General features: G+C 37.8%; 1 protein-coding gene across 6 annotated transcripts in view; it reads right to left on the reverse strand.

The window, feature by feature from the left end:
- Nucleotides 1–16,852: 16,852 nt before the first annotated feature.
- Nucleotides 16,853–26,301, reverse strand: part of PTBP2 (polypyrimidine tract binding protein 2) — a 55,820-nt gene continuing 46,371 nt past the window's right edge. For 3 of the 6 annotated variants that reach the window (XM_052800543.1, XM_052800539.1, XM_052800544.1), the window contains 6 exons: nt 21,393–21,547; nt 19,909–19,942; nt 19,377–19,469; nt 18,788–19,004; nt 18,608–18,685; nt 16,853–18,459 (listed from right to left, as the gene is read on the reverse strand). In XM_052800543.1, coding sequence (XP_052656503.1) covers nt 18,327–18,459; nt 18,608–18,685; nt 18,788–19,004; nt 19,377–19,469; nt 19,909–19,942; nt 21,393–21,547 — 710 coding nt within the window. In that variant the 3' untranslated portion in view covers nt 16,853–18,326. The remainder of the gene's footprint in view (nt 18,460–18,607; nt 18,686–18,787; nt 19,005–19,376; nt 19,470–19,908; nt 19,943–21,392; nt 21,548–26,301) is intronic. The other 3 variants (XM_052800540.1, XM_052800542.1, XM_052800541.1) reach the window with 3 other exon arrangements.

Genomic DNA, 26,301 nt, shown 5'->3' on the forward strand with positions numbered 1-26,301 from the left:
CAATTTAGAAATGGAATCCTAGAAGACTGCTCCTTTGAAGAAAGCTCGGTAAATCTCTCTAAATTAGCTTCTGAATAGCTCTAAATTAACTTCTATTCATGACTAGATTAAGGCAGTCTGGGTTCAAAGGTGCCTTATGAGAGAGAGCCACCAAATGATCCTGCAATCATCCAAATAATCCTCCCGGGATCATCAGAGTGACTGAAAGTATAGCTCAGGCCCTTTCTGCCTCTTGGGAGTGCTGGCCAGGTCTGTTCTCTTGTCTGAAGAAGGGAAACCTTCATTACCAAGAGGGCAGATAAGCTTGGGTGGACATGTGGGTGAGACCTATGGCACTTCTCCCCCCTGCTGCTCCACAGAGTCTCTCACTGGTATTTCAAGCCAGTGCTTTGGCTCTGGTAGGCACTGTGATACTTGCTGCAGCTTCAGGCTCTGGGGAAGCAGAGGCAGCTCAAGCAATGTTGAACACAGGCTATGTTGCTGGCATCTGCTTATTTATTGCTTGAGACATAGCAGCACCATACACCTTTGCACTGAAAGCAAATTTAAAAAAAAAACAAAAAACCCTATAACATGGTAATTCCTTAATAGCTTGTTCAAGAATTCCAGAGGATCAGTGCTATTTTTAAGCAAACCTAGTATCATCTGCATCTGAACTCTCAAATAATTAGATTACTTTCACTCCAGGACATTCACGCTGTGTTCAGCTTCACAAGTTTTTGGCTACATCTTGCAGCTCTTACACTTGGAGGTGATTCCTCTAGCCTGCAGTAAGATGTAGGAGTTTTGCATACCTTACCATACCTCTTCCTGTTATGTGACCCTGTTTTCTCTGTCCCACTCTCCCATAAAATAAACAACCTGCCTCTAATGACTTTTCCTCCCATTGGTGCCAGTTTTGTTGGCTTCTGTGCCCCAGTCTGGTATTTCTGACATCATTTCCTAGGCCATTCCAGCCTGACGTGGTATGACTGACAGGGTTACCTAGCTGCTGTTGGCCTTGCAAGACTGTTCCTCAGCAGAGACAGCTTTCAAAGATGAGGCCTGATCCTGCTTCCTTGCACCCAATGAGTGATTTCATTATTCAGAAGTGGTGATATATATATAGACAATATATATAAAAATAAAGACACCATAACCATCAGCTCTTTGAAACAAGATTCTCTTTTTAATTGAAGTGGTAATTTCAAGTATCTTACTGTGTGACTAAGGTTTGACTTAAGGAAACACTGACTAAACTCCACACTCTACATTTGCTGCTTCTGCATAAGAAATGGGCATCTGTACTGCACAATTTAAATCATGAAGGACTAACAATTGTGATTAATGACTGATATTAAAAAGCCTTCAGCTTTAGAAAGGCGTTAAGGCAATAGCTTACCCCCACAGAAAATTGCCTTGGCACGAAGAGCATCCTGAATTGTTAATATTTATACATTGATGTGAAAGTCTGAAGTGCTAAATACTATAGATGGTCAAAACCTGCAGTAATGCCAACATATTTTCATGAATATGCGCTGTAATTCAAGTAAATTTTGTTTTGTCAAGTGACTTTTGCTAATATCATTTCCTCTCTTTTGAGTAGGAAGAATAAATCCAAGCGTCTTTTGTCAAAACTCAGAACTATATTATATTTACATCTTTTCTTTGAGTATAGACCTTGCTGAGAGGGTAGCAAAAGATACAAGAAGTGGAATTCACATCTTAGCAGGAGCTTGCAAATAAAGAGATGGGCACCCACAATTTTCCTCTCTTTTTCACACCTTGTATACATATACCCTTAATCAGATATTTAGGATGTTCAAGGACTCCACAAGATTGTACCTGCAGAGCCTATACTCCTCATTGTAAGGTTAAGAGTACGTAGAGGTTATATTCCTTATCTTAATGTTTGGTCTCTGTTTTAATCTTACACATTTAAATAAAAGATATAAAACTGCAAATACTCCTCTTCCACTGCTGAATTTTCCAGTTTCTCTGATGACTTCAGAAATGATAATTCAGTTGAATTTGTGAGAGTGCGTCTTAAGCCAGTGACATCTGTAGAGCAGAGAATTATAGCACCTTGTAAAGTTACTATAAGATTCTCATTGCAAAGCACAACTGTATTAAGCAGGAGCAGTGAACTCATGCTAATCACATTCAATCTCTTATTCCAAACAATGCACATAATAGATGCGAACAGGAAAAAAGGGCAAACAATCAAAAGCTTTATAATAACGGTTCTTAAGCTTGGCTTCTTATGTAATAACTCAGCCACCAGCAGCCCAAAGTTAATTTAAAAGACACTAGACACGCATTATGTGACGAAAGAGGAAACACTTGACAAACTTTCAGCCTGGGAGATTAAGAAGGAAAAAGGTCTGCAGAATGGTATTTTCAATTAGCACCTTATATGTTTCCACAACCCATGACCTGCCTAAAGTTAATAACAACCTTCATGCACCCTGTGCTGATTTATAGGAACCAATCTTGGCCATAAGAAAAGACAGAGTGAATAACTTCTTCCTTTTACCTTGGCACCGGCTGTAAATATCTCAAAGCGAAAATTCACCAAAGGAAAGCATTATGCACTTGGAACCGGTGTTTCTTTGCTGCTCATCATACAATGATGATCTAAGCCTCTGAATTTTCTGCTGCTTCTTGCTATGGGTTTTTGTTTAGTTTTGAACAATTCTTTCTGTGAACCTGAGATCCATACCACTGCAGCTGATTATTCTTTTCAGATGGTTTCCTTCACTAACTTCCTGAGACTTAATTCTTGTTACAGTACTCTCCCTACCCTGAGGAGCACATTTCCTATTGACCAATACTCTGCTCAATTCTGATTATAATTGTAAAGGCACTGCACTGAGAGATTAAACCTCCTACTTCCACATCTCATGCACAGCAATCTGAGAGGGTTATTAAAATAGACTCCCTTCTGATCATCTCTGTAGACATTTTAATCTTACATTCAGTGTTTTTATATCCAAACCTTGCTCCTCACACACAGGGGGAGGGAATTAATTGAATTGAGTGGGAGGTTGATTTGGTGGAGTCCATTGGAACTGAGCAAGAGTATATCTCGTCTATTGAAAAGCACTTACGCTGAATTCTAACAAAATAAGCCCATTTTTAAACTGCTTGCTTCAAAGGGAAGAGTGGGAATTGCTTGTGCTTGTCTTTCCTCACTAGTGTTTCTATTATCATTTTTCTTAAAAACAAAACAGGCACCTGGGAAAGGATGATGCAACTGCAATGTATGGAGTGGAGCGTGGGTTTGTTTTTCCCTGCTAATGTTATTTCTAATACGGAAACGTGAAAGGCCTTTCAGTGGAGTCATGGGATGAGGATGGACTATGAGGGAGACAGTGAGGCAGGCAGTTAACAGTACTTCATTTTCTCTCTCTGCCCACTGCATGAAATCTAGTGGTCTTGGTTCACTCGCTGATTTTCTCACGTTTTCTTGCTTGTATGTAAAGGACACGAAAAGTAGCAACAGTAGGAGAAAGCATTTGCCTAAAGACTTCACTCAGCTGTTAATGCCCAATGCAAACTGGAGCTTCCTCCTGTTAGGATTGTGAAAGTTCTCATAAACCCCAGCATCCCCCAGAACACACCGTGCTTTAAAGAACAGACTACAGGGTTTATCTTAGAAAAGAAGAGGATCGTGGACTGGGAGGACGTTGGGAGCACATTGGGTATGCTGCTAGGTTTACTCTCGTAACTTGTCAGCATCTCTGGAGAGATGTGTTCATTAGGAATGAATCAGGATTTGCATGAGTCAAGGAAATGAGAATGCGTAGGTGTGCCACATCCTGCCCTCCCAATGCGGATCTTCAGCAAGAAGGCAGAATATTTGCCAGGAAGGCCAGAAAGAAGAGAGAAAGACTAACACTAGTATTAAACATAAGGATACTCATGTGTCTGACCCCCAAGTTTGCAGCCACGGCTCAGAAACAGACCTGCTAAATCCTTACCCCCTTCTGCCTCTTTCAATAACTTAGAACATTGCACAATATTATAGTACTTTAACATAACATGGATATGGTGAGCTCAAAAATCTCCCCTGCTTTCCTGGGCCATGTTAGGACTAAGATCTGTGTATTCACCTAAAACATAGGTGTAAAGTATCCTTTTGGCTTCTAGGACTAAACAAAGTTTCAAAAGAGGCCATGACTAGAAGACAGCACTCAAGAACTGCTGTGGAACTAAGCCCTTGGTTTCCAGGACCCAGAGGTCTCTCAGGGAAAATCACAGGCAAGCCTCGATGCCAGTTACATGTCAGTGTGGTCTCTGGAGTCCCACGTTTCCAGTTTTGTCATCCTCATTTTGCTACAATCCATCTCTTTAATACTTTTCTGGTAGGTAGGTGAATCTCAAGCAAGTGTGGCAAGCGGGATACACACGAGAGCTCCAGAGTTGCCCTTCCCCAATTAAATACAAGCCTGTAAAGGAAGTCTGGGTACCTGCAACCCAACTAGAAATCCCGGGAGGCAAGACCTTATTTTCTGCTAAGCTTCAGCGGTTAGTTCAGGGCAAACAGCATCAAGTGCTGAAGCACAAAGAGCCCCTCCAGGGGGAATCTGAAGTTCTCTCTAGCAAGTAACAAGGAGTCACAACTTAGCCCGTAACTTCAGGAGCATTAGCAGTTCTGTAGCATCTTGTTTTTCCTTATGTTGAAGCTCCCCTCACTTTCATTCAACAACAAACTACTGTCCTCCTCGCTATTTTTAATTAATTGCTTTTATTTACCAGATTTTACGTTTGTTAATCTGATCAATATCAAATTAACCTCACCTTCAAGATCGTTAGTGAACATGCTGAAAGAAACCATTTTCAGAAAACCATGGGAGCAGCACACATCCTCCGTTTGACACCAGCCATCACCCTCTCTCCTGTCAATTGATTCTCTCTCATTGCTAGCCCTTCCTTTAGTATATGAGTAGATTTTTGTGATCTAAAAAACCTGAACTAACCAGCAATTCTGTCATATCCAATTGGTACCTTGCCTGAGAAACAGGCCCAGTCAGATGTGGGGGGGGCAGAACCCCCAAAAAACTCATTTGGCTTTGCACATCAATAAAATGGAAAGCATTGGAGTGTGTTTTTTGAAGTGTTACTACCATCATTGTAACATTATCCAACAAAATTTGAAGTCTCTTTTCATCCTGTATATACATCCATATAAAGCATAACCCCAAACATTCCCACCCCCCATTTCAGCATTAAGACTGTCCCCATTACCTGGACTCCTCCCCGCTAAATCTTGCGATGTTCCTCACAGACAAGAGGTCTTGCTCAAGTCTCCCATCGCACAGTTTCTGATGTACTTGTAGATAGGGTCTCCTGGGGCCAGTACTCCACCACGGGACACGAAGGGTGAAGACGGCACATCAGAAGGTAGCGCGCTCTGGGTTCAGGTTTAGATCTACTCAGCCCTCCCCGGGTCAGTTCTGGCTGGGGAAGACAAGCAGTTTCTGGAGCTTTACCCAAGAGCTCCCAGTGCGCTTACACCTGCAGATGGCCAACAACAGAATTTGGGAGCCGGGGCTGCCACAGGACTATTTTGCCTTCACCAGTGACCACAGGGAGCCTGCAGCAAGAGCGTGGGGATCATTCACGGGGGAAAGATGGTGCACAGGGGACAAGGAGGCAGCAGAACCAGGGGAATAAGGCACAGGGAAGCAGTGCTGGATGGAGATCAGATCAGGAGAGTGGCTTTCAAAAACAAGCCAAGTGTAAACAGTGTAAATGCTCTAAAGTTGGGGCAGGGGGGGAAGGCAAAGGACAGGCAGGTGGTGTATTACAGAAAAGACAAACATTCATTTTATTTAAGGTTTGGTGTATCTAGCCTGAGCTAGATGGGAAAATGGGAGACAAGAAAGCAAGGGGGAAAGCAGCACAGAATTTCAGACAAGATGTGAACTGAATCTAGCAGAATTTTTTCTTTCTTTTCATTTAACGTTCAGTCCGCTTTGACTCTAAAGAACAGAGCTGTTAATACACTTCAGAAATTTAGTACAGGAACCAGTCTACGGTTAACTTTGTAATCAGCTGTAAGCATGACACTGATGATCACCTTTACTTTCTCGTTAGCTATAAACAGAAATATTTTAGTCTATTCCTTGAGAACTTCCCTTATTACAGCTTCTTAAAATACTCTCATAGTAGTGAATCAATTTGGTAAAACAGCTTTATTTTTGGCTCACTTTCTTTGACATCCAGATCTGTGTTAATATACATGGCAATTATGTTCTAACTAGAAATGCCACAATATTTTGCTTTATTCATTACTACATAAATATGTAGATTTATGTGCATGGCTCGTAAGTAGTAAATATTACCATTATTTTTCACCATAAACCAGTAAAAGCCTGTCTCATGAAGCACCGTTTTCTTGCCTTTCTCCTCCTACACTACAGCGAGGGGCAAAAATCAGAAATGTTTCTTTGAGAATTATTATGGCCTTTACAACATGACTGACACCTCAAAGTAAAAGAGAGCCTTCGCTTCAAGAAACTTAAGGTATAAATGTCAGCCCTACTCAATTGGGTAAAAGCAAACATAATTCTCGTCATGATTAACAAGGAACTAACACATTGTTTCAAAAAAGTATTTCTGGAAACAGAAGAACAGGAAAATCCCACTGAGATGACAACCAGAGACTTTAAAATTCAAGTTGTGCCTGGAGAATCCTGCTTGGACCTAGAGCAGCAATGGCAGAAACACAACAGCATAGCAAGACAGGCTGAAGCGGAGGGAGATGACACGCACCCCCCCCAAAAAAAAACATGCAGAACAATCAGCAGCCCAGAGAACACCATCATTAATCCATAATTACAAATATTTTTTCCTACCTCACTGAAGAAAAAACACATTAAGAATTTAAATAACTTTACTTAGGCAAAACAGTCAGCATAGCCCGTGAAGCTGATGTAATCCACTATTTTGGCAGCATGTGGCAAACCATTTCATAAGATGCTGTGGTAAATTGATGGGTTTATGATGTTAATTTATATTATATCTCTGTATAATATACAGTATTTTACTAATTATTAGTGTCTAGAAACTAAAGAGGTTCATATGGGCACTTAGGTCAACAAACACCATAGTGTGTACTCAGTATTTCCACCTATATCTAAAATCCTCACCAGTTCAGCCTTTAGGGCTGGAACAATTATATCAGCATAAAGTCTTCTAAAGCTGAGATTTCATTACATTTTAGCTGATATTTGACCTCTGTCAAAGCAGGCAGTGTTGTCTTCCCCCTCCTCCCAGGAGTACGCTCCATCTACTTGGCATTTCTCCAACCATTCAGTGACCAGGTTCAAGTCCACTGAAGGGCACAAACTAATACCAAGAAGGGGAGAGGGAGAAGAGAAGGGAGAAGAGAAGGGAGAAGAGAAGGGAGAAGAGAAGGGAGAAGAGAAGGGAGAAGAGAAGGGAGAAGAGAAGGGAGAAGAGAAGGGAGAAGAGAAGGGAGAAGAGAAGGGAGAAGAGAAGGGAGAAGAGAAGGGAGAAGAGAAGGGAGAAGAGAAGGGAGAAGAGAAGGGAGAAGAGAAGGGAGAAGAGAAGGGAGAAGAGAAGGGAGAAGAGAAGGGAGAAGAGAAGGGAGAAGAGAAGGGAGAAGAGAAGGGAGAAGAGAAGGGAGAAGAGAAGGGAGAAGAGAAGGGAGAAGAGAAGGGAGAAGAGAAGGGAGAAGAGAAGGGAGAAGAGAAGGGAGAAGAGAAGGGAGAAGAGAAGGGAGAAGAGAAGGGAGAAGAGAAGGGAGAAGAGAAGGGAGAAGAGAAGGGAGAAGAGAAGGGAGAAGAGAAGGGAGAAGAGAAGGGAGAAGAGAAGGGAGAAGAGAAGGGAGAAGAGAAGGGAGAAGAGAAGGGAGAAGAGAAGGGAGAAGAGAAGGGAGAAGAGAAGGGAGAAGAGAAGGGAGAAGAGAAGGGAGAAGAGAAGGGAGAAGAGAAGGGAGAAGAGAAGGGAGAAGAGAAGGGAGAAGAGAAGGGAGAAGAGAAGGGAGAAGAGAAGGGAGAAGAGAAGGGAGAAGAGAAGGGAGAAGAGAAGGGAGAAGAGAAGGGAGAAGTTCTGGCAGGAGGGCTGTTAATTTAGCAAGTTGAATCATCCAGGTGAAGGGCAAGAACAAGATAGGCATCAGAGCTGGCAGAAGATCCCTTAGCCAAGAACAGGAAGAGCAGGACTAATCCCTTCAACAGCAGCAACCCGTAAGAGCAGCCCAACTGTAAAGCAAAAGCACCTCCTGAATGATTCCTGGCTACTTCTTGCAGTGCAAGAGGAGGGTTTGGAACACCTTCCTGTCCTTGACAGCCACATTAACGAAGGGACAGGAGACAGAAATAGGTTACGTTGTTAGTATCAGCATATTTAAAGTGATATGTGTATTGTGTGTAGCTAAATATTTCATATAACATTGTATTTTGTTCAAGGAATCAGGCAGTTGTATGTGTTAGAGACTTTAAAAATCCAGTAATTAAAAATTACAATTTTACAAGCATAAAGCATATTGCTCATCCCTTCCAGTTCCTATAATCCCTGCAGTTTCACTAGTACAAGGTGCACAAACTAGCCATTTTTCAGCATCACTGAATCAGCATTTATGAAAATAATGTTAAGTTTCAGGTGATAGCAGTCTTTGTCAGCTTCATGCGGATAACTAATGGAGAAGACAAGTACTGCTTCACCAGATAAGTTGTCCTAGAGATCATACTGCATATCATACTGCATACATGCAGGAGGAGCCACAAATGTTTTAGTTACCGATAACCTAACACCAGCTTCTAAATACTCAGAATGTGGATGTAAAACTGCAAGTCTTCCTCACTAATGTTAAACTACTTATGTACTGGAATTATGAGGAATGTTACACATTTCTTGGAGATTTTAGCAACAACTTATTTCCAATGATAATAAAATAAGCTTGATTATTATGTGTCCAGTACAAAGAAATTAATCTAGCAGTGAGGCAATGTTGGGGATTATCTTCTAAGTGCAAGCAGCAAAAATTAAATTTGGAACAAAGCTGACATCCAAGATACTTGAATCTTGTAGCTGTTCCATCTTTCTTACTGCTTGAAATGATCGCAAAAGAAGAAGATTAAACGTTAACAAGTGTAAGACATTTTGACGCTTCTAAAATTGCCAGATACAGGAGAAGAATAAGAAGTCAGTAACAAACCTGGTAACTTGTATAAATCAAGCAGTTTAAAACATCAGCTCTTTATCAGCGGAAGGAGTTGTTACTGTCTCTGAACAATAGAACGGTAGTAAAGAGGCATGCTGTTACCTGACAGAGAAAGGCAACTTGAGGTACAAATACTCACTCAATAGATTTACAAAAATATGTTGACATTTTGTACTATAGATCATGGCAGCCCAAAGATCAGAGCTGTATTTTTGACAATTAATAACCCATAAAAGATTTTAATAAAATCAACAGTCTGCCAAGTCTCAGCTAAATTCAAAGTGTTTTAGATTACTTCCATTTTTAAGTGAATCACACCTGGCCTTGCAATGATACACAGCTCACCTTCATACGCTGCTTGTCAAATGTAAAAAACTTAAAACATTGCATTTTAAAAAACTGCAAATTCATTTTTGAAATTAAAAAAGCAAGAAAAAGAATTCTTATAAAAAGTGGTGCAGGGACATAGGCTGAAACTGGCTGAGAAAGTGTACGGCTAAGACCACTTGCCCTGCAGGTAGTCCCCTTTTGCCCAATACGTGCAGAAGAAGCTTTCAGCTACTGTCTCATCTCTAGAGAGCTGAAGTTCTTGCATAGCAATTCAATATTTACATCATTTTCTCTCAGTTTCCTTTCCCTTGCATACTTAGTCACTACATCCGGATGAACTTTTTCTTCTCCCTATAAACATGGTTTTGGTAGGGCAGAGCAGAAATCTGCAAAAGATAACATCTCGGCATTCTGTAGCAGTTGCTTAGATACAACCTCCTAAATAGCAGAAGTCTAGACTCGGTTTTTCCAGCACAGAAAATTAATGCTTATTGTTCCAAGCACTAATCCCACTGCAAGTTCACCGAGTTCTACATTGACTATTATTGAGTTCTACTACCATAAACGTAGGTAACATTTACTGACAGACATAGTGAAAAAAATTACAAAGTGGGGGATAAGATTTTTTTTTTTATTATAAAAGAATGATTCAGAGCATAACATTAAGTTCCTAAAACACTTCAAAAAACATGAAGCATTTGAAGAGCTTCTGTCTTATTATAACAAGGATTTTGGTTACTCAGGATTCTAGCAGGTACTAAATATGAAGTGAAGCTGAAATTAATTTGACTAACAAGATCCAAGGATTTCCAATGAGGGAACTGCCTCAAAACAGACTGGAAGCCTCCCAGATTTTTCTAGGGCTACTCAGTATCTTAATCCAAGAACCTGAAGTGCATAGAGCCCTAACTTCACTCTACAGCATATACCCTAAAAGTTCTGCAATCATGGATGCAACTTGCTACAGTCACAGAAGGATCTCAAAAATGCTGGAGAAGGGTCCTAGAAGCCACTGAATCTGCAAGTCTTGGATCCCTAGAAACCTAGTAGCTATAGTAGATAATCAGGTTTTGCTTCAAGTGTAATGTCTCACTGAGGAAAGTTTAGGCTTTATAATACTGTGCACGTACACCAAGCACAATATATTTACTTTCCAGTAAATCTGTCTGGATGCTTACCAAGCAGTTCTATGTGTACAACGCGGCTGGATAGCTACTCCCAACAGGAAGAAACTCTCTGTACCTTTCTTTAGCTATGGAGGAATGTGTCATGTATGTTGTTTCAAATTGCCTTGAAAAAAGCTCTGATTTACAGAACTCCCTTCTTTAGAAAATGAAGAAGCTGCTGTGGACTTAAAAAGGAAGGATGTTAAGGGGTGTATTCTTTCAGTTCAGCAAAACCACAAGTTTTCAACTGGCTCAAAACTTGCAAAAGCTGGAATCAGAAATGAAATGTGGAATCCCTTTCCTTGGGACAACCTATTCAGAATCAGAAGAGCTATGTAAAGCTTATAGAACATAGCCTATACCAACCAACAGTCTACATTCCTGTGAAAAAAAGTTCCGATACTTAACATGTTTTCTTTGAAAGGGGAAGGATTACCATTTCCAGGTATCCCTAAGAAAACTGCAAATAAATGTCAATATTGATCTGTTAGTAAGAATATTTGTATTCTACAGACTTTAATTTTACCAAGTAACTCCAGTCACTTGCTAGTGATAATGGGTGGCGATTTAGTAATTCTTCCATTGCCACAGCTGAGAACATATCCCTTCATGGACCAAAATGTGCTGCAGACCTACTCAAACAAGGTATACCACCTGAAGGAAAAAAGCTATTTAGACTTCATCCACAGCAATGCAGAAGCGCTTGGTGTTACCATTCTCATTCTCCTTTTGTAATCAGAAGAGCAACTCATTCAAAGTACACCCACCTCTGTGTAACAAGATGGCACCACAAACGCCTTCATTTTTAAGGACTATCATGAGTGAAGAGCCACCTGTGAGAAAAAGGTCATCTACAATTAACCATATAGTCTGAAGTAACTACACTCCAAAGAAGATGAGGTTTAGCTACATGTAACAGAGGAATTTGAAAATAACCACTTTCTAAGAACCAAACTGGACAAATCGCAGCAAGAGATTTAGGTCAAGAATTTTTTTTTTCCCCTAAGGTCTAACAGTAAGCATAGCAAAGCAGTGACACAGAGTGACTATAGAGGTTGTGCAAGTTCTGTCTTCAGAGTTTAAAGAAGAGGTTGGACACACCTCTGACCAAAATGGTTAAGGTTTACCAGAATTTGCTTGAGAACTGGGAAATTAAGGTGACCTCTGGGTTATTTTCTATAAACATCAACAGGAAAATCTCTCTCTCTAAAAAGAGAGGGGAAAAGAAAAAAAAAAAAAAAGCCCCCAGACTTTAAAACACAACCCTTGTTCACAAAAAATGTACCCAAATTACCTCGAAGTCAATACCTGAAGGTTAGTGTTCAGACAACAAAGCACAGCATGCTGAAGAGAGTATTTTGTTGGCACAGCACTGTGGCTATTTACTAGCCGAGGATTGTCAATGCTTTAAAGCAGCAGCAAGGGGGGTGTCCCACCACATGCAGCAAATCACTGGTTCTTGTCAGGTGCAGCTGCCAAGAAACCTCTCTCGCTTCAGAAAAGAACAGACTAGTCCAGCACAATTTTGGCCACACAATTGAAATCTTCAAAGGATGCTGATGCTGTGAGAAGTAAGCCCAGGGCATTAAGGAACTAAAGGGGATGGGGTCAGCCCAAAGGATACTGGAGCACTGTTCCATGGAATACAGATGGTCAGAAATTTTACAGTAGATATTTTTTCATCAAAAAATGCCAGTTCCAACATGTGTCACTTCTGATGACTCCTCTAACAAATCTTTACTAGATCCTGCTAGCTCACTTTATCTAGCTCTTTGGCAAGCCATCAGTGTCAATCATCCTAAACTACCCTGACATGTAGCCTATCCTAGGGCTAGAGCCTTCAGGCTTTCAGTCTCGCTGGCTTCCAGGGATGATCAGTACTCATCCTGGGAAAACCAGCTTCCACAGCAGTCTGCATGCAATTGCTAAACTCTGACACCTCTGCACCTGTTGAGTGGAAGTGAAAATATATCACCTTTACCTCACAAACTGTACTGATTTTGACCAGACTTATTTGTAAAATACCCCCCAAAATTCAACCAGTAACTCTCCCCTTACCAACAATTTTTAAGGGCTATTTATGCATGAAAACAAAGAAACCTACTGAAAAACTCCCTTGAGGCTCCTCTGTCCAATACTGCTCCTGCTGCAAAACACTCCTTCCCTCCAATTTCTCATGTACTCCACCCAGTATCCCCAGGCCCCATCACATTTGCTACCTCATAAGCTGCTGCCTGTTAAGAGAGAACTATGTGCATGCACGTTTGATAATTCCTCCCAAAACAAAAGGCAGCAGATTTTTTTCTTCCCTTTCCCATAGCACCGAAAGTAAGGACTTTGACCTAGCAAGCCAACTAATCATGAGCACAGAAATACCAACACCTTAGTATGCGAGACCTCCATCCCCTCTGACAGGAAATCAGCCAACGGGTGCAGGAGTGACAGGGAGGAGACGGGTTATCTAGGGAACAGGACATTCACATGGAGACAGTGTAATTATGCATGTCTCATTTCCTTATGAAACTGGGCTAAAACTCATAAAACATGCAGAACTCCTCAATAATAGGAGTGCTATTTTGAGCTAATTTTTTTTTTTTGAGATATTCAAGCCAATCTGCATTTAATTCACATTTTCCCGAGGATGAAAAGTTCTTTGTTTTCCCTTTGCTGCCTGCGTGCACAACTAATCAAGAAAGAACATAGATTTTAAACATTACATGCTGTAGACTTTGAAGGGGTAAAATAAAAGCAACATAATCCCCTTCCAAATTCAGTTTGTTGATCAGGGGCAAGTTCAGTAAACTCAGAAAATTACAACCAAGGTTTATCATGCAGTAAAAATGACATTTTTTTTTTTAAGGTGAAGTAGGAACTCACCAATCTCCTTTTGTTAACATCCTGAAGAGACCAAATACATGTGCGCATGTGTGTAGATGCACTGTAGAGATTTTCAAAGCTCTAGAAACTCAGATTAGGTAATTCTAAATAAAATCTTACATTAAAAGAAAAAAAAAACAAAACAACCACAAGTTAAAGAAATTCTCTAAAGCTTCATTATAGTGGCACATAATTCCTCAGCAAGGTAGAAACCTTGTCACTGGTTCTAGCAAGCTAACTGTGGACTAACAGAATAATTTATACTAGACTATCATTCTATACAGTTAGATTACTGCAGTCCATGGATTAACTTTACCAAGGCATATTAAGTAGAAAATAGCATGCCAAATCTCACTGTTTCAGAAAAATCAGTCTCTGTCCTTATCCTCTGCGTGGATGAGAACTGTGCTAGCAGGCCGCAGCTGCTCGCCAAGAGAGCAGGAAGGTAAAAAATATTGCAGATGTTGCATGACCAAGACCTGGGAAAACCTATCTTCAAATACAATCTTGACCACATTCACAACTTATATAGCCCTTTCTACAGACCAGCATTACAGGATATGCAACATTTTGCCAAATTATTTAAAAGATTTGTTCACCTCAGCAAAACACTGAACTTGAGGTTGTCCCAGTCTCTGGAATGGAATAAGGTCTAACAGATACAGACTTCTGCCTCATCCCTACCTAACACCATCAAATCTTTTTAAGAAGCCTTGCTCACTGTAAAACATTTAATACGGGGAAAACCATTTCTTGAGATGGACTAGTGGATTTATACACCTGTTTGCAGAGAAAGACATAATTCTTATCTTTTTAGTGTTGCTACAGAACTACTTATTATCTAAGCATCAAATTAGAGAAATTATCTGGAGTAAACTAGGTTATGCAATTGTAGTGCCTTAAATACTGCAGATAAATGTCTGACTGGTGCTTTCATCTGTAACATACTATAGCAAACATAAGAAAACTTACAATGAATCAAAAGGGATTTTTTTGTACGATGGTTTATAAAACTGAAAATTGATGTAAAACATTAAAAATGGCAATCTAAAAATAGTCATATGAGCTGTTATTCCTGCATGGCAAAGGTGCCTTCTAATAAGATGTTAAACCACAATATACCGAAATACTTCCAAGTGCATTCACTTACCTTTAAAATTTTGCCACAATTTTTAGTCAGAATGCTATCAGGTGTTGTTTTACTTCATTTACATATTGTATTTGCCAGTGGACATTACCTGATCAAAGAATCATTTTTGGACTTCTCCAACCAATTTCATTGCTCCGTTACAGAAAAAAAAAAAAAAAAAATCAGCAACCACCTTCTGTCAAAATACTAGAATTATTTTAAAACCTGAAATTGAGTTTGGAGTATCAACATGCCTATGGTAAAGTTCTACTAATATAATCTGAAAACTCACATTTCATGGAGTGTAAGAAGTTATTCATAAACCTTATTTTTAGTAAAATTTTAATAAAAATAATGCTTTGCATTTTCACATTCTAAAGAGCTGAAAATACAACAGAAACTTATTTACATTTTGTAACAACAAAAATGTACAAATTACTATACAAAATGCAGTACCATCTCAAGAAAAACAAGTTTTTGAAAGTTCTAGCAGTTAGGACATGAAACCTGTATTTTCTGAAGAGATACCACTTTAAAGACTAAGTATCAATAACTGAACAGTGATTTTCTTCACTGACTTAATAAAAAACCGCTTCCATGACAATTATGACTATCATTACTTTTAATTTTGGCTGATACAAATATAACCTTTTATTAAAAAGTTACTGAATTTATAACAAATCAGATTCAATATATATTCTTTCCCTTGAGGTTTTTGCCACAGAACTTTTCAAAACAAGAAAAGAAGTATAGAAACTTCTTCTTAAGGAAATAAGCCTGGCAAGAGATGAGTAAGTTACAGTTTTACAAAACCCCTGTATTTGTAAACACTCAAGCACTGCAGATGTTTATTTCAAAATTATACATATGGCAATCACTGTATGCTATTTGATACAGATGTTTTAGAGTAGAAATAGTTTGGCACAGGCTGAACCCATGGAATGGTAAATTTCAATTTGCATTTCTATTTGAAACGTGCAAGCACATTCTAATATGCAAAAGGAAACCCGATACATTTTTACTTTTGAAAATATGGGACCTCATACTATATAGATGAAAAATTTGTAAGATCAGCTCCGTCAGACCCTTAACTACTGTGCAAATCAATTGGGAGATAGTCACATCAATGTGTTTGGGTGCCCAAGTGGTAAAAAGATGTTGATTCACAAGTTTCATGTATGGATGAATCTGATTCTACTAGCATTTCAGACTGGGTGATCACTGTGATACCTGGAGTATAACTTAAGTCATATCTTGGGTGTATTTCTGATAAAACAAGTAAGAACCTAATGCATTTTATTTAATGTAGTGAAGACTAATGAAAGCCCCCTATGTTGTAGCATGACCTTTAAAAAGCTGATAGCTATTTATTGATTTGAAACCTGACCCAAAGAACAGACATCAGGTCACAAAGTAATCTGACATCAATAAATCTACAGTAGTTGTACTGGAGAAGTGACAGAAAAATGCTTTGAATTGAACACTGACAGCTTTTACCAATGTAACGCTTCAGGATCATACAGTTACTCTTAAAAGGGTACTGTGTAAAAGTTTTAATCCTATTTCTAATTGAGGGGAAAAAAACTCACAATAATCAGTTCAAAGTAATATGAAGAAACACTATTAAAGTGCCCAAACTGTTTCTACATTCATTTGAACCCATGTCTCTGAAAAGGTAAAACATCCTGGTCTGGAATATGTATGGTCCGCTAATCTAATGTTAAAGACTTTGTTACTTCAACCCATGAGTATACTGTACGATTAGTAGAAAATCTTTAGCAGACACAAAAAAAATGAAAGATGAAACTGCAGCAAGAGAGCATGGCAAACCTGAGAGATCTATTAGTGCATAAATCTGCTTAAAAAACTAAAAAGATAGAAAGAGAGAGCTAACGAACTACAATAAAAGTTATGTCTTTAAAGCAGTAAGTTATAACAGGGTGGGAAATGTTTAATATGCACATATGCCTGCAAAGGGGTCACTATCTTTCTGAAAATAGAGAGCTGGTATTTTTCACAGCATCAGATTTATGGTAAAAAGCCACAAATTGTATTTTTTAATATTATGCTTTTCCCACCCTGGCAGAGAATAAACATGAATTTAGAAGCACAGTAGAAGTGAAAAACAAAGAAAAGGAGAGATAGAAAGCAGCAGAGAAAGACAGAAAAGGTGAATACAGAGCTACAGAAGTGTTTATTGAGCATGCTACAGAGGTAAGCAGAGTACACACAAAATGAAATTAAACAACCGTCAAACCTCCCAACTTTGTTAGAAAATTAATTTTTAATTGTGCCACTTTCAAACTATACTGAATTTTACAATTCTAAAGATGTAAAAACTCAACTAATAGAAAATATACATGACCTTTTTTTTTTCTACATAGATAACAGAATCTATGAATCTTGAAACTAAGTACATCAATTTCAAAAAGTATTGGTCATTTAAACAGAATCAAGGTAACAGTTCAGACTGACATAGAACTGCTTTCAAATTAACTGGATCTGTAGATTCTGAGCCATGTTTATAGTAAAGTCAGATCAATTTCTAAATACAAAATATTTTGAAGAGATTTATTAAAACTGAATATTACAATGCAAGGTAAATTAAGACTAAAGGCACATAAACTTTGGTCCCACCTGGTTGTCAGTTTTAGAAAACTGCCACAAGATTTCCTGCAAGCATTTGCAGCAAACTTTCTTCATCATTGAAAAATACATGCACCATTTCCTGAACTAGCTTGACCAGTCTGTACATGCTCAGAAATCCACAACCATATTCCATATCTTAATTACAAACTAAAGATGGCAATATATATTGAAATGCACATAAGTCATGTCAACTCCAAACATCTACGAAAAATATTCAGCCACAAACAAGACATTACTTAGTGCTGACATTTATATGATACATCCCACAAGAGTGTGTACAAAAAGGTTAAGATTCCACAATGCTTTTCACGTAGGGCTCAAAGTCACAGAAGTCACTTTTTGTCCTTTAAGAAATTAATATTCTGTACCTTGTTAATTTTAACTAATGCCTACATTCATAACTGAATCTAGACCAGAACCATGAAATACAAAAGGCCTTTTGAAAAAAAGAGCACAAAGCAAAAAGTAACGGAAATCAAATAATGTCATTTTACTCTTTCAGCATAATGCATCTTATCCAATTAAAAAGAAAAGTAAGTGAAAAGCTAGAAGATAAAGAAATCTATCAAGCAGGAGAAACAAAAGCTTAACCTTTTTACACACCCCTGCCTAAACATATTTAAATTATCATGTAACAATGTGCCCCAGACAACCAAATTTGCTTTTTACTAGTTATGCAATTCCAGCAGTACTAGTTTTCCTTTTTAAGGCACGTACGTCAACTAAGTTGAAAAACTGTGGTATTAACTTGAAGTCTTTTAAACAAAATGATGGTTTATCCAAACAACAGTTGAACAACAGCAGTTAGTATCACTGCTTTTTAAATTTTTGTATATTTTTTATTTTTTAAAACAACCAAGGAATGATAACAGCATGGGGAAAAAAAAAAAAAAAAAAAAAAAAAGACAACAGAAGACAAACTCTGGTCCCCACTTTCCTGAACAGTCAATAGGTGACAACACCAAACAATGCAATACACCCTCATTTTCAATCTGCCTTTTTAAATAGTTGACTTAGAGAAAGAAACTCTCAGATGGTGATTTTCTCCCAGATTGTAATTGTGAAGATCAATCAAAGCCTGAATAGCTTCTTCTACTGTTGACATCTGAAGAAGTGCCATCTTGTGATCTCTTCTGAAACAAAATAATGGCATTAGGAACTCGAACACTACAGGGGTTGCTCCTAATGTTTTCTATCCTCTAGGCACTTTTCCTTGAGACATGCTGCAAAAACGCACTTAGGCAGTCTTTTGTTAGAGCTATGTACAGAAAAGATACTTACTGAAAAAATTTAAATGCTTTCACAGTGCCTCCAGTGTTAGCAAACAATGTGCGTAGATCCTCTTCTGCTACTGACGGTCTACAGACAGAAAGAAAATAAGCATAAGCAAGAAATTATTAGTCAATTCAGTGTGCTGCGACTCACGTTAATACTACTGGCTTACTGACAGCCAACACTTACGGAATATTGGACAGATGAAGTGTTGCAGAAGGAGGGAATATATTTTGAAAGTTTTTTGAACCAGGTTTCTTGAAGCGATGCAAAGGTGAATTGCCAAAATCCTTAGTCAGCCCTTGGTCATCAAGTCCCTCTCGAGGTAGTTGTACTGTCTGATGCTTAGAAAGGGTAACCCGAATAATCTTTCCATACATTTTTTGTCCATTAAGATGGCTCATGGCTGAAAAAGACAGGAAGTTTACTCAATTCAGTGTTAATTTTCAATAGCTTGTGATACATCACACAAGCAAACAAGAAAAACACCCAAGCAAATCAAAGGGTCAACGTGCTAAAAGATTGGAATCAAGAACTAGGTCTGCAGAATCTGCATGACTATTTAAAGACCATCACATGTGATTCAGCTGTTGAATTCATTTAGGATACTGTGCAGACCTTCTGGAATACAAGTGCATGCAGTAAGATTTGGGATCTTGAGGGTAACCAGGATACAAGACAAACTGACAAATGTAAACATGCTTAGTTCACCTGATTTTACACAGCATAATTTCAAGTACTTAGACTAATGGGAATACAAACAGAAAAGTAATCTTACCCAGCTGTGACTGGTTTCCATCAGCCATCTGTATAAGAGCACTGTCTTTCTTATTGTATAAAATCTTCACACGCTGCACATCGCCATAAACACCTTTTCAAAGTCAAAGTAACCCAAAAGAAAAAGTTCATTTTAAAGCCAGCCACCTAAGAAATACATTTTGACATATCAATGGAACATTCAGACAGCAACAAGATCACTCACTCAAACTCAACATTCTCACAAATGAATAAAGGAGATAAAGATTTTGAATAGTGAATTTTGAAAAGAATAATTTCTGATAAACCCTCAAAGCTATGTGAATGAATATTAAATTAAAGACCATGCAAAATATATTAGCATGCATTAAAAGAAAATCTGTGTCTATGGAGAGTTTTAAACAGCAAAAGAAAAATAGCAAAAGATTTACTATTCAACTTTAAGCTGAAGTGCTAGCTACAAATAAGAATTAAGGTGAAACAAAAAAAAAAAACCCAAAAAACAAAACAAAATCAAATCAATAATAAAAAGTATAGTGCTAACAATAACATACCGAAGAGGGTAAACAGACTTTGGGGCGTAACCATCTTTAGAAGGAGAGAAGAGCAAGCAGCGTAAGACAAGAAGAGAGAAGAGTCGAGGAAGAGCGGAGATGAACAGATCATCCATAACGAAGGGTGGTTCCCGCAGAATGGTGAGGTGGTCATGGATCATGGTTTCAAGGCGGTTAATTGGGGCAAGTTGGTCCGAGGAACATTTTGTTCAAGCACAGAAGCATGAACATAGGGAATGAAGACAGGGAACACAGACAAAGACGAGGAGAAGGGTAAGACAGGGAAGGGCATGGGAATTTGGGTAAAGACAAGGAAAGGGAAGTTGAACACAAAGGGAAAAGGATGAAATGGGGAAGGGAATACAGCAATGCAGAAGAAAAAAAAATAAGGAAGTGGGGAACAAAAAAAAATAAAATATAGGTCAGTACATAGGAAATGCAGGAATTTGGTCAGAAAATGGTTGGTTTATGTACTGTACAAGAAAAACTGAGTAAAATGTAGTCACCCAAGACAAATATGGGTAAAGTACATTCATATCAAGAGTAAACTACAGCATTTCATCTCAACATGAAAATAAATAAAAAAAGCATGCAATAGAAATTTAACTTTGAACTTTAACTGCATAAGCATGGCTGGTTATGAAATGCAGGCAAAAAATCTTTCAAAATGGCACTCTGATCTAAAACATTTTAACATGCAAGACTGTGGATGACAAAATAGTACCAGATGACATAAAAAGCTTAATGATTTACAGTGACAGAGGCCAGTTAAAAATGGAACAGCTAGACTGATACAAACTTCCCACATTTCATACCAGCTTTCACAGCCATCAAAATAAATGTAAAGGACAGTAAAAATGCAAAACTAAATAAACCCTTCTAGATTTCAGAGTTAGCAAGAAAGATACAGTTAAGGTGAAAATGCTTTGCCACCATTTTTTTAATTATTATTTTTTAAAGACAAATGAGTAACTGCAAAGAAAAAAATTACTAAGAGAGACTGGAAGAGTGCCTCGTCAAGATCTTTGGGAGAACCTTCAAAGAAAAATGTGTTAGAGTAGTTCACATAAATTAAGACCTTAAAATGTGAGATACAAGCATGAAATGAAACAGCAAACAATTAGAAGAAACAAAACAGAAATTCTAATTTACATGATTATAATTGCAAAAGAAAGCATAGTTGCTATTTTGTAAAAATAAAGTTTTCAATTCAAATGTCAAACATGCAGTAGTTCCCACATTTTTCTTACAAAAAATAGGTAGCTGACTATCAAAGGACATTTTAAGTTGTTAGCTACCTGGGAAAACAAAAGTATTTAACAATAATGGCTTTAAAATTAACTTTGGGGGATTATTAAAAAACAGCAAAAATACTTTGAGCTTAAAATCCAAATGTAAGAGGCCAAATGCAAAGAAATTATAAAATACTGACAAATGAAGTGTGACTAAAGAGGGAAAAAAAAAGTTACAATTGTTTCACTGACCTCTTCATTTAAATTGCTAACCAGGAGGACTGTATTGCCACCAGCTGAAACTCCAGGCATTCCCACACGGCCAGCAGCAGCAGCTGCAGCTGCAGCAGCAGCATTTGGAATAGCCAAAGGACTCAGAGCTCCTGGAACAGCTGCAACAGGAAGCCCTAATTTTAAAATAAAGCATATTTTACGAAACACACACAAGTCATTTAAAAAAAAAGTACCTTTATCAGCACAAGTGTTGCATACAATGCTTTACAAAGCAGACCATTCCACTGTTAAAGTCATCCAAAGGGTTGTGAAATGGGTTGTTAAATTAACAGAAGGAAGAGAAATGGGGAAGTATTTTTTTTGATTCAGATCAAGTCTTCAAAGAAGTGATGAGGTATAAAAAGCACTTTCTTTTCAAATAAACATTCTTGTGCACCAAAAGTGTTTCCAGTGTACTCCAAAATGCTTAAAATGTCCAGTTAGTAAATGCTGATCAAATCAGTAAAAATAAACACTAATTGTGCTCTCTGCATCATTACATCTTTATTTTCCATCACCCTTTGAGAGGTACTCCTCACTTCAACTTGATGCTTCAGACTAAGTCTACAACATGCGAGTTGGTCGTGTGAAAAGGCCTATGTATCTCTTAGAGCCTTAGCATGAACTAGGTGAGGAGGCAACGTTGTAAATTCAAGACTGAAGGTAGCACCACTGATTATGCTCTGTGGCTTTTGTAATCCAATTCCCTGAAGACACATGTTACCATTAGCTAAACCTTCAGCTGTGCTTTTTTTTTTTCCTTCTTCCAAGGAAACTCACATCCTGTAGAGCCCTGCTGGTTTTGCCTGGTCAAGTCACTGGGGTACTAGGCAAGTGTGCTACTCCCAGGATCTGTGAAAGGTTCTTGTGATACATATGCACTATACATAGTTTATACAGGAACAGCTTTATCATATTTGATCAAAATTTTATTTGTACATTTCACAGAGTTCAGTAAAAGGACACCAACATAGCAAAATGTGTAAAAAACAATAAAGAAATATAACTTCAGTATTTTATTTTCTTTTACTGCAACTGGGTTCTCAGATTTCAGTATTTTTGCAAAACTTCTAATGCTTATATGATCACGCTAAGCTAATACAACTTTTGACTAATATTCCAGTATGCCAGGTAGACAGTCTAAACATAACTTTTTCACTATGCACCGAAGACTGCTTCCCTTCCCACAATAAGTTTTATTTTAAACGAAGTCATAAAAAAAATAAATTCTTCAGTTTCAGTCAATGCCCAAGTACTAAGCAGATAACAGTAAATACATTCAACCATTAATTTAAAAAAAAGAATAATCCCAGATTTAGTATCAAAAGGGAACACACAGGGAGACAGAAGGCGGGGAGTAAGCATGGTTACAATTTTTTTTTTTCTAATTGCCTAGAGAAGACTTCTATCTTCATTCCAACTCTTTATTTATGTTTTGTTACACAAATTTGTGAAAAACAAATATGGGGGAGGGGGGCAGCACTGAGGGGGGGGAGAGAGAGAGATATTTGGGGGGGCTGGACAAATGACCCCTCAAAGGGAACAGGACATCCATCACTACTCTGTGATAGTGCAAATATCTTCTGGTCATTTCATGTCAAAGCACATACAGAAGAAAAAACAGTAAGTGTTCTAAGAAAGGAAATTAAAGACATGGAATGCTTTCTGATAAAGTTTAAAAGATTAAAAATGTTTGTATTCAGGGGGTCAAACCAGAGGAATAGAAAGTTCTGAGTAACGACAATTCCAGTCATCTCTCATGCCACAAGATAAAGGGAAAACCTACTTGAATCAAAAGGCAACAAATATCATCTTTTATTGCATTATATGTGATATTTGTGGGATTGACTATAATACATAAAAAAAAAAGAAAAACCCTATCTTGTCTTTCTCCGCTCCATCCTGCAAAAACACTTAATAGATTTGAGACTGTATTAGATGGTCTATGGAAACAACAGCCAGTTACATTAAATAGGCAATAAAGTGACATATAATATGCTTCATCACATAAGTCAAGCACTAGCTACCTGGGGGTTAGGAAAGCACTCCCCCCAGGTATGCTACTGTATGATCATCCGTTATAAGGGCTGCGCTAGGTCTTCCATCAGAGAACGCAGAAGTAACACTAGCTGTCAGAGAAAGGATATGAAATTAGATGGACCACTGCTAGGCCAAGCATAGCAATTTCGTTTCTCAAAATACATTTTGTGTGAAAGGAAAGTGTAATACTATACACTAACATATATTAATAGCAAGATAATAATGTAACATAAATATGACACGTTTTGCTCTTTGGTTAAAGCTGAAGAACATAGCTTTACTTCCAAGAAAAAAAATTAATAAAGGATGCAGTTACAGAAAGTACCCCTATGGAAGAAGTTTATTCCCCAAGCCAGACTGTACTACACAGGGAAACCTGTGAATATCAAATTAAATTTCTCAAACAACTTTAAAAAATCCAGTTCTGTTCTAAAAAATCGTTTTGGAAATTTACTTTTGAGTGCTTTGTATTTCATATGCTGAATGTCATGTTTATTTACACTCATGTACAGCAGAGGTCATAGAGACAGAAATGTGAAGAATGGCAGTAAGGCGTGACAGATGTCCACCTGAAGGGAAACAACTTATTTTATATGAGGTCAATAGCAATCATTTAGGTATTAGAAAATGCCAAGATACTAGAGCATTTCAAATCTTCAAGTGTGTCTAGGCACCTCTCCCTAACCTTAGAAGCTTTAAGCTGGTCCAGCATTTTTACAAATAAAAGAACCTAAAGATGACTAGTGAAGTTTTTATTGCTCTTTCCATAGTTGGGCAGAGCATAGCCGAGTAATTCATACTTTAAAAGGCAAAATTCTTCATAGCATCAGACTCTCTACAGGACATTCTTTGGTCCCACTAAAGAAGTTAAAAACAAAGATTAATTCAACAGCATTCATATGAAAATATTTTCAATTATTATCCTTTGAAATAGATTAATTTAAGAACCACCATAAGAAGACGCATTAGTGGAAAGTGCTAATAAAGCAAGCCAGCAATGACAGCAAGGGATAAAGCTGTGGGAGACCTAACCACAACAACATATTTCCAGCTATAGCATTAAACAAATGTCTAAATTGGAGTTAAAGTATTATTACATATTAGTATTTGCAATTATAAGTAGTTCTTATTGAAAGTCTTTTGTTTGTTGCGGTTCACTATAATACGGTTGCTGTTTATTCAAAGTTTTTTTTCCGTAAGGTCTCCTGTAACTTTTTTTTTGGGGGGGGGGGGGGGAGAATGTGTATCTCTCTTCATACAGGATGTGAAAAAAAAGGAAAGAAAAAAACCCAAACCATCTGCTTCTGATATTTCATTTGAAACTAGCCCATTCTGTCCATTAGTGATTTTCTACTTCTTTCAAAAGATAACAAGACTCATTGAAAAGATGTCCAATTTACAGTCTCAAAGATTTCTGACACCTTATTTCATCACAGCTGAGGATGTAGTAGACAAATGAGTAATGATGCATGCAGGCTAGGATGATCTATTTGATTGATACATTTCTAACCGATTACATAGCACACATAGACCTTGTTTCTTGGAAAGGTCAGACAAATTACAAACCCAGAGAAAACACAATTCTTGTTCTGTAGGTCTCTACTGCACTCTGATTTGCCATTCTGATTTAAGCAAGTCAAAAATTTTTAATAAATAAGAACAACTTGTATTATGTTTATTAGTTATCATGCAACACACTGTTTAAGATTTGAGGACTCATCTGAAACTACTTAGAAATGTTAGCTACTTTGACAACATGACCAACTGGTATTAGAAAGCTTTGTCACTAGTTTTATTTTAGCTTCCAACAATTACAAGTAACAGGTTTTTGCTTTTTCTGGATATTAATGAAAACATACAAATATTATACACCTTTTTCCTAGCCTTTTGAGGTCTTTTTCCTCAATGAAGTTTAAACACAGCATGTCACATTATTTATTCCCCCTCAGTTTATCTTTTTGCATGACTTCTGAAATTCAAATTAGTAATGCCATTTTAGTAAAAGGCAAATTAAAGCTATACTAAAAATATATAATGAACTTATGTGTGAAAACCATAGGCAGTAAGAGTAGTCATCTTAATGCAGGTATGCATAACTGTGACTGAGAACTGGATTTAGTCCCTAGTCCTGTTACGAACCTTTTTTGTAACTTTATGTCAAGTAACCACCATCTTTTTGTACTTGTTACTGGCATGCTTCTTATACTTAGCCTGAATGGTTTGGGGGAGATAGCAGGTTCTTTTAAAATCTCTGCATAACAGCTTATGAAGCTGGAAGTGTTACTACACTACATCATAAAGTTACATTTACTGAAGAGAAGGGTTAATTCCATCCAGAAGGAAATTGAGATATGTAATGGTTTGGTATTAAGGCAGATTTAAACACCAAGACTAACAAGACTCACATCTTGTCACTAAAACTCAACTCACAAAATTATGTTAGACCTAAACCTCACTTCTGACATGTGAATTACAGTATATTGTTAAAAAGCCAACAACAAAAAGGCACCCAAGTTGTACAACTATCCAGCATATAATAGCATAACAGAAGCGAAAGTCAGAACTGAGTCCTTACCATGTTTTCTGTTGGTGATCTCATTATATACATATAAGAGAACAGCTACAGCAAGAATTTTAACAAGAATGCCACAGGTTCAACTTATGGTATTCTTTTTGAGCACGCAAAAGAACTTGAAGAGCATCACAATAAGCTCAAAATGGAGCTCGACTCTTTCATGGAGGATCATGCCCTTTGGGAACCATTTGTGAATAGGGCATGGCAGACACTCTGAGTATACTCTGAAGACATCTTTATCGACATTACAGAAATAAGAATTCTAAAGCAAAT

Source organism: Harpia harpyja, chromosome 11 (genome assembly GCF_026419915.1).
Source record: "Harpia harpyja isolate bHarHar1 chromosome 11, bHarHar1 primary haplotype, whole genome shotgun sequence".
Taxonomy (NCBI): Eukaryota; Metazoa; Chordata; class Aves; order Accipitriformes; family Accipitridae; genus Harpia; species Harpia harpyja.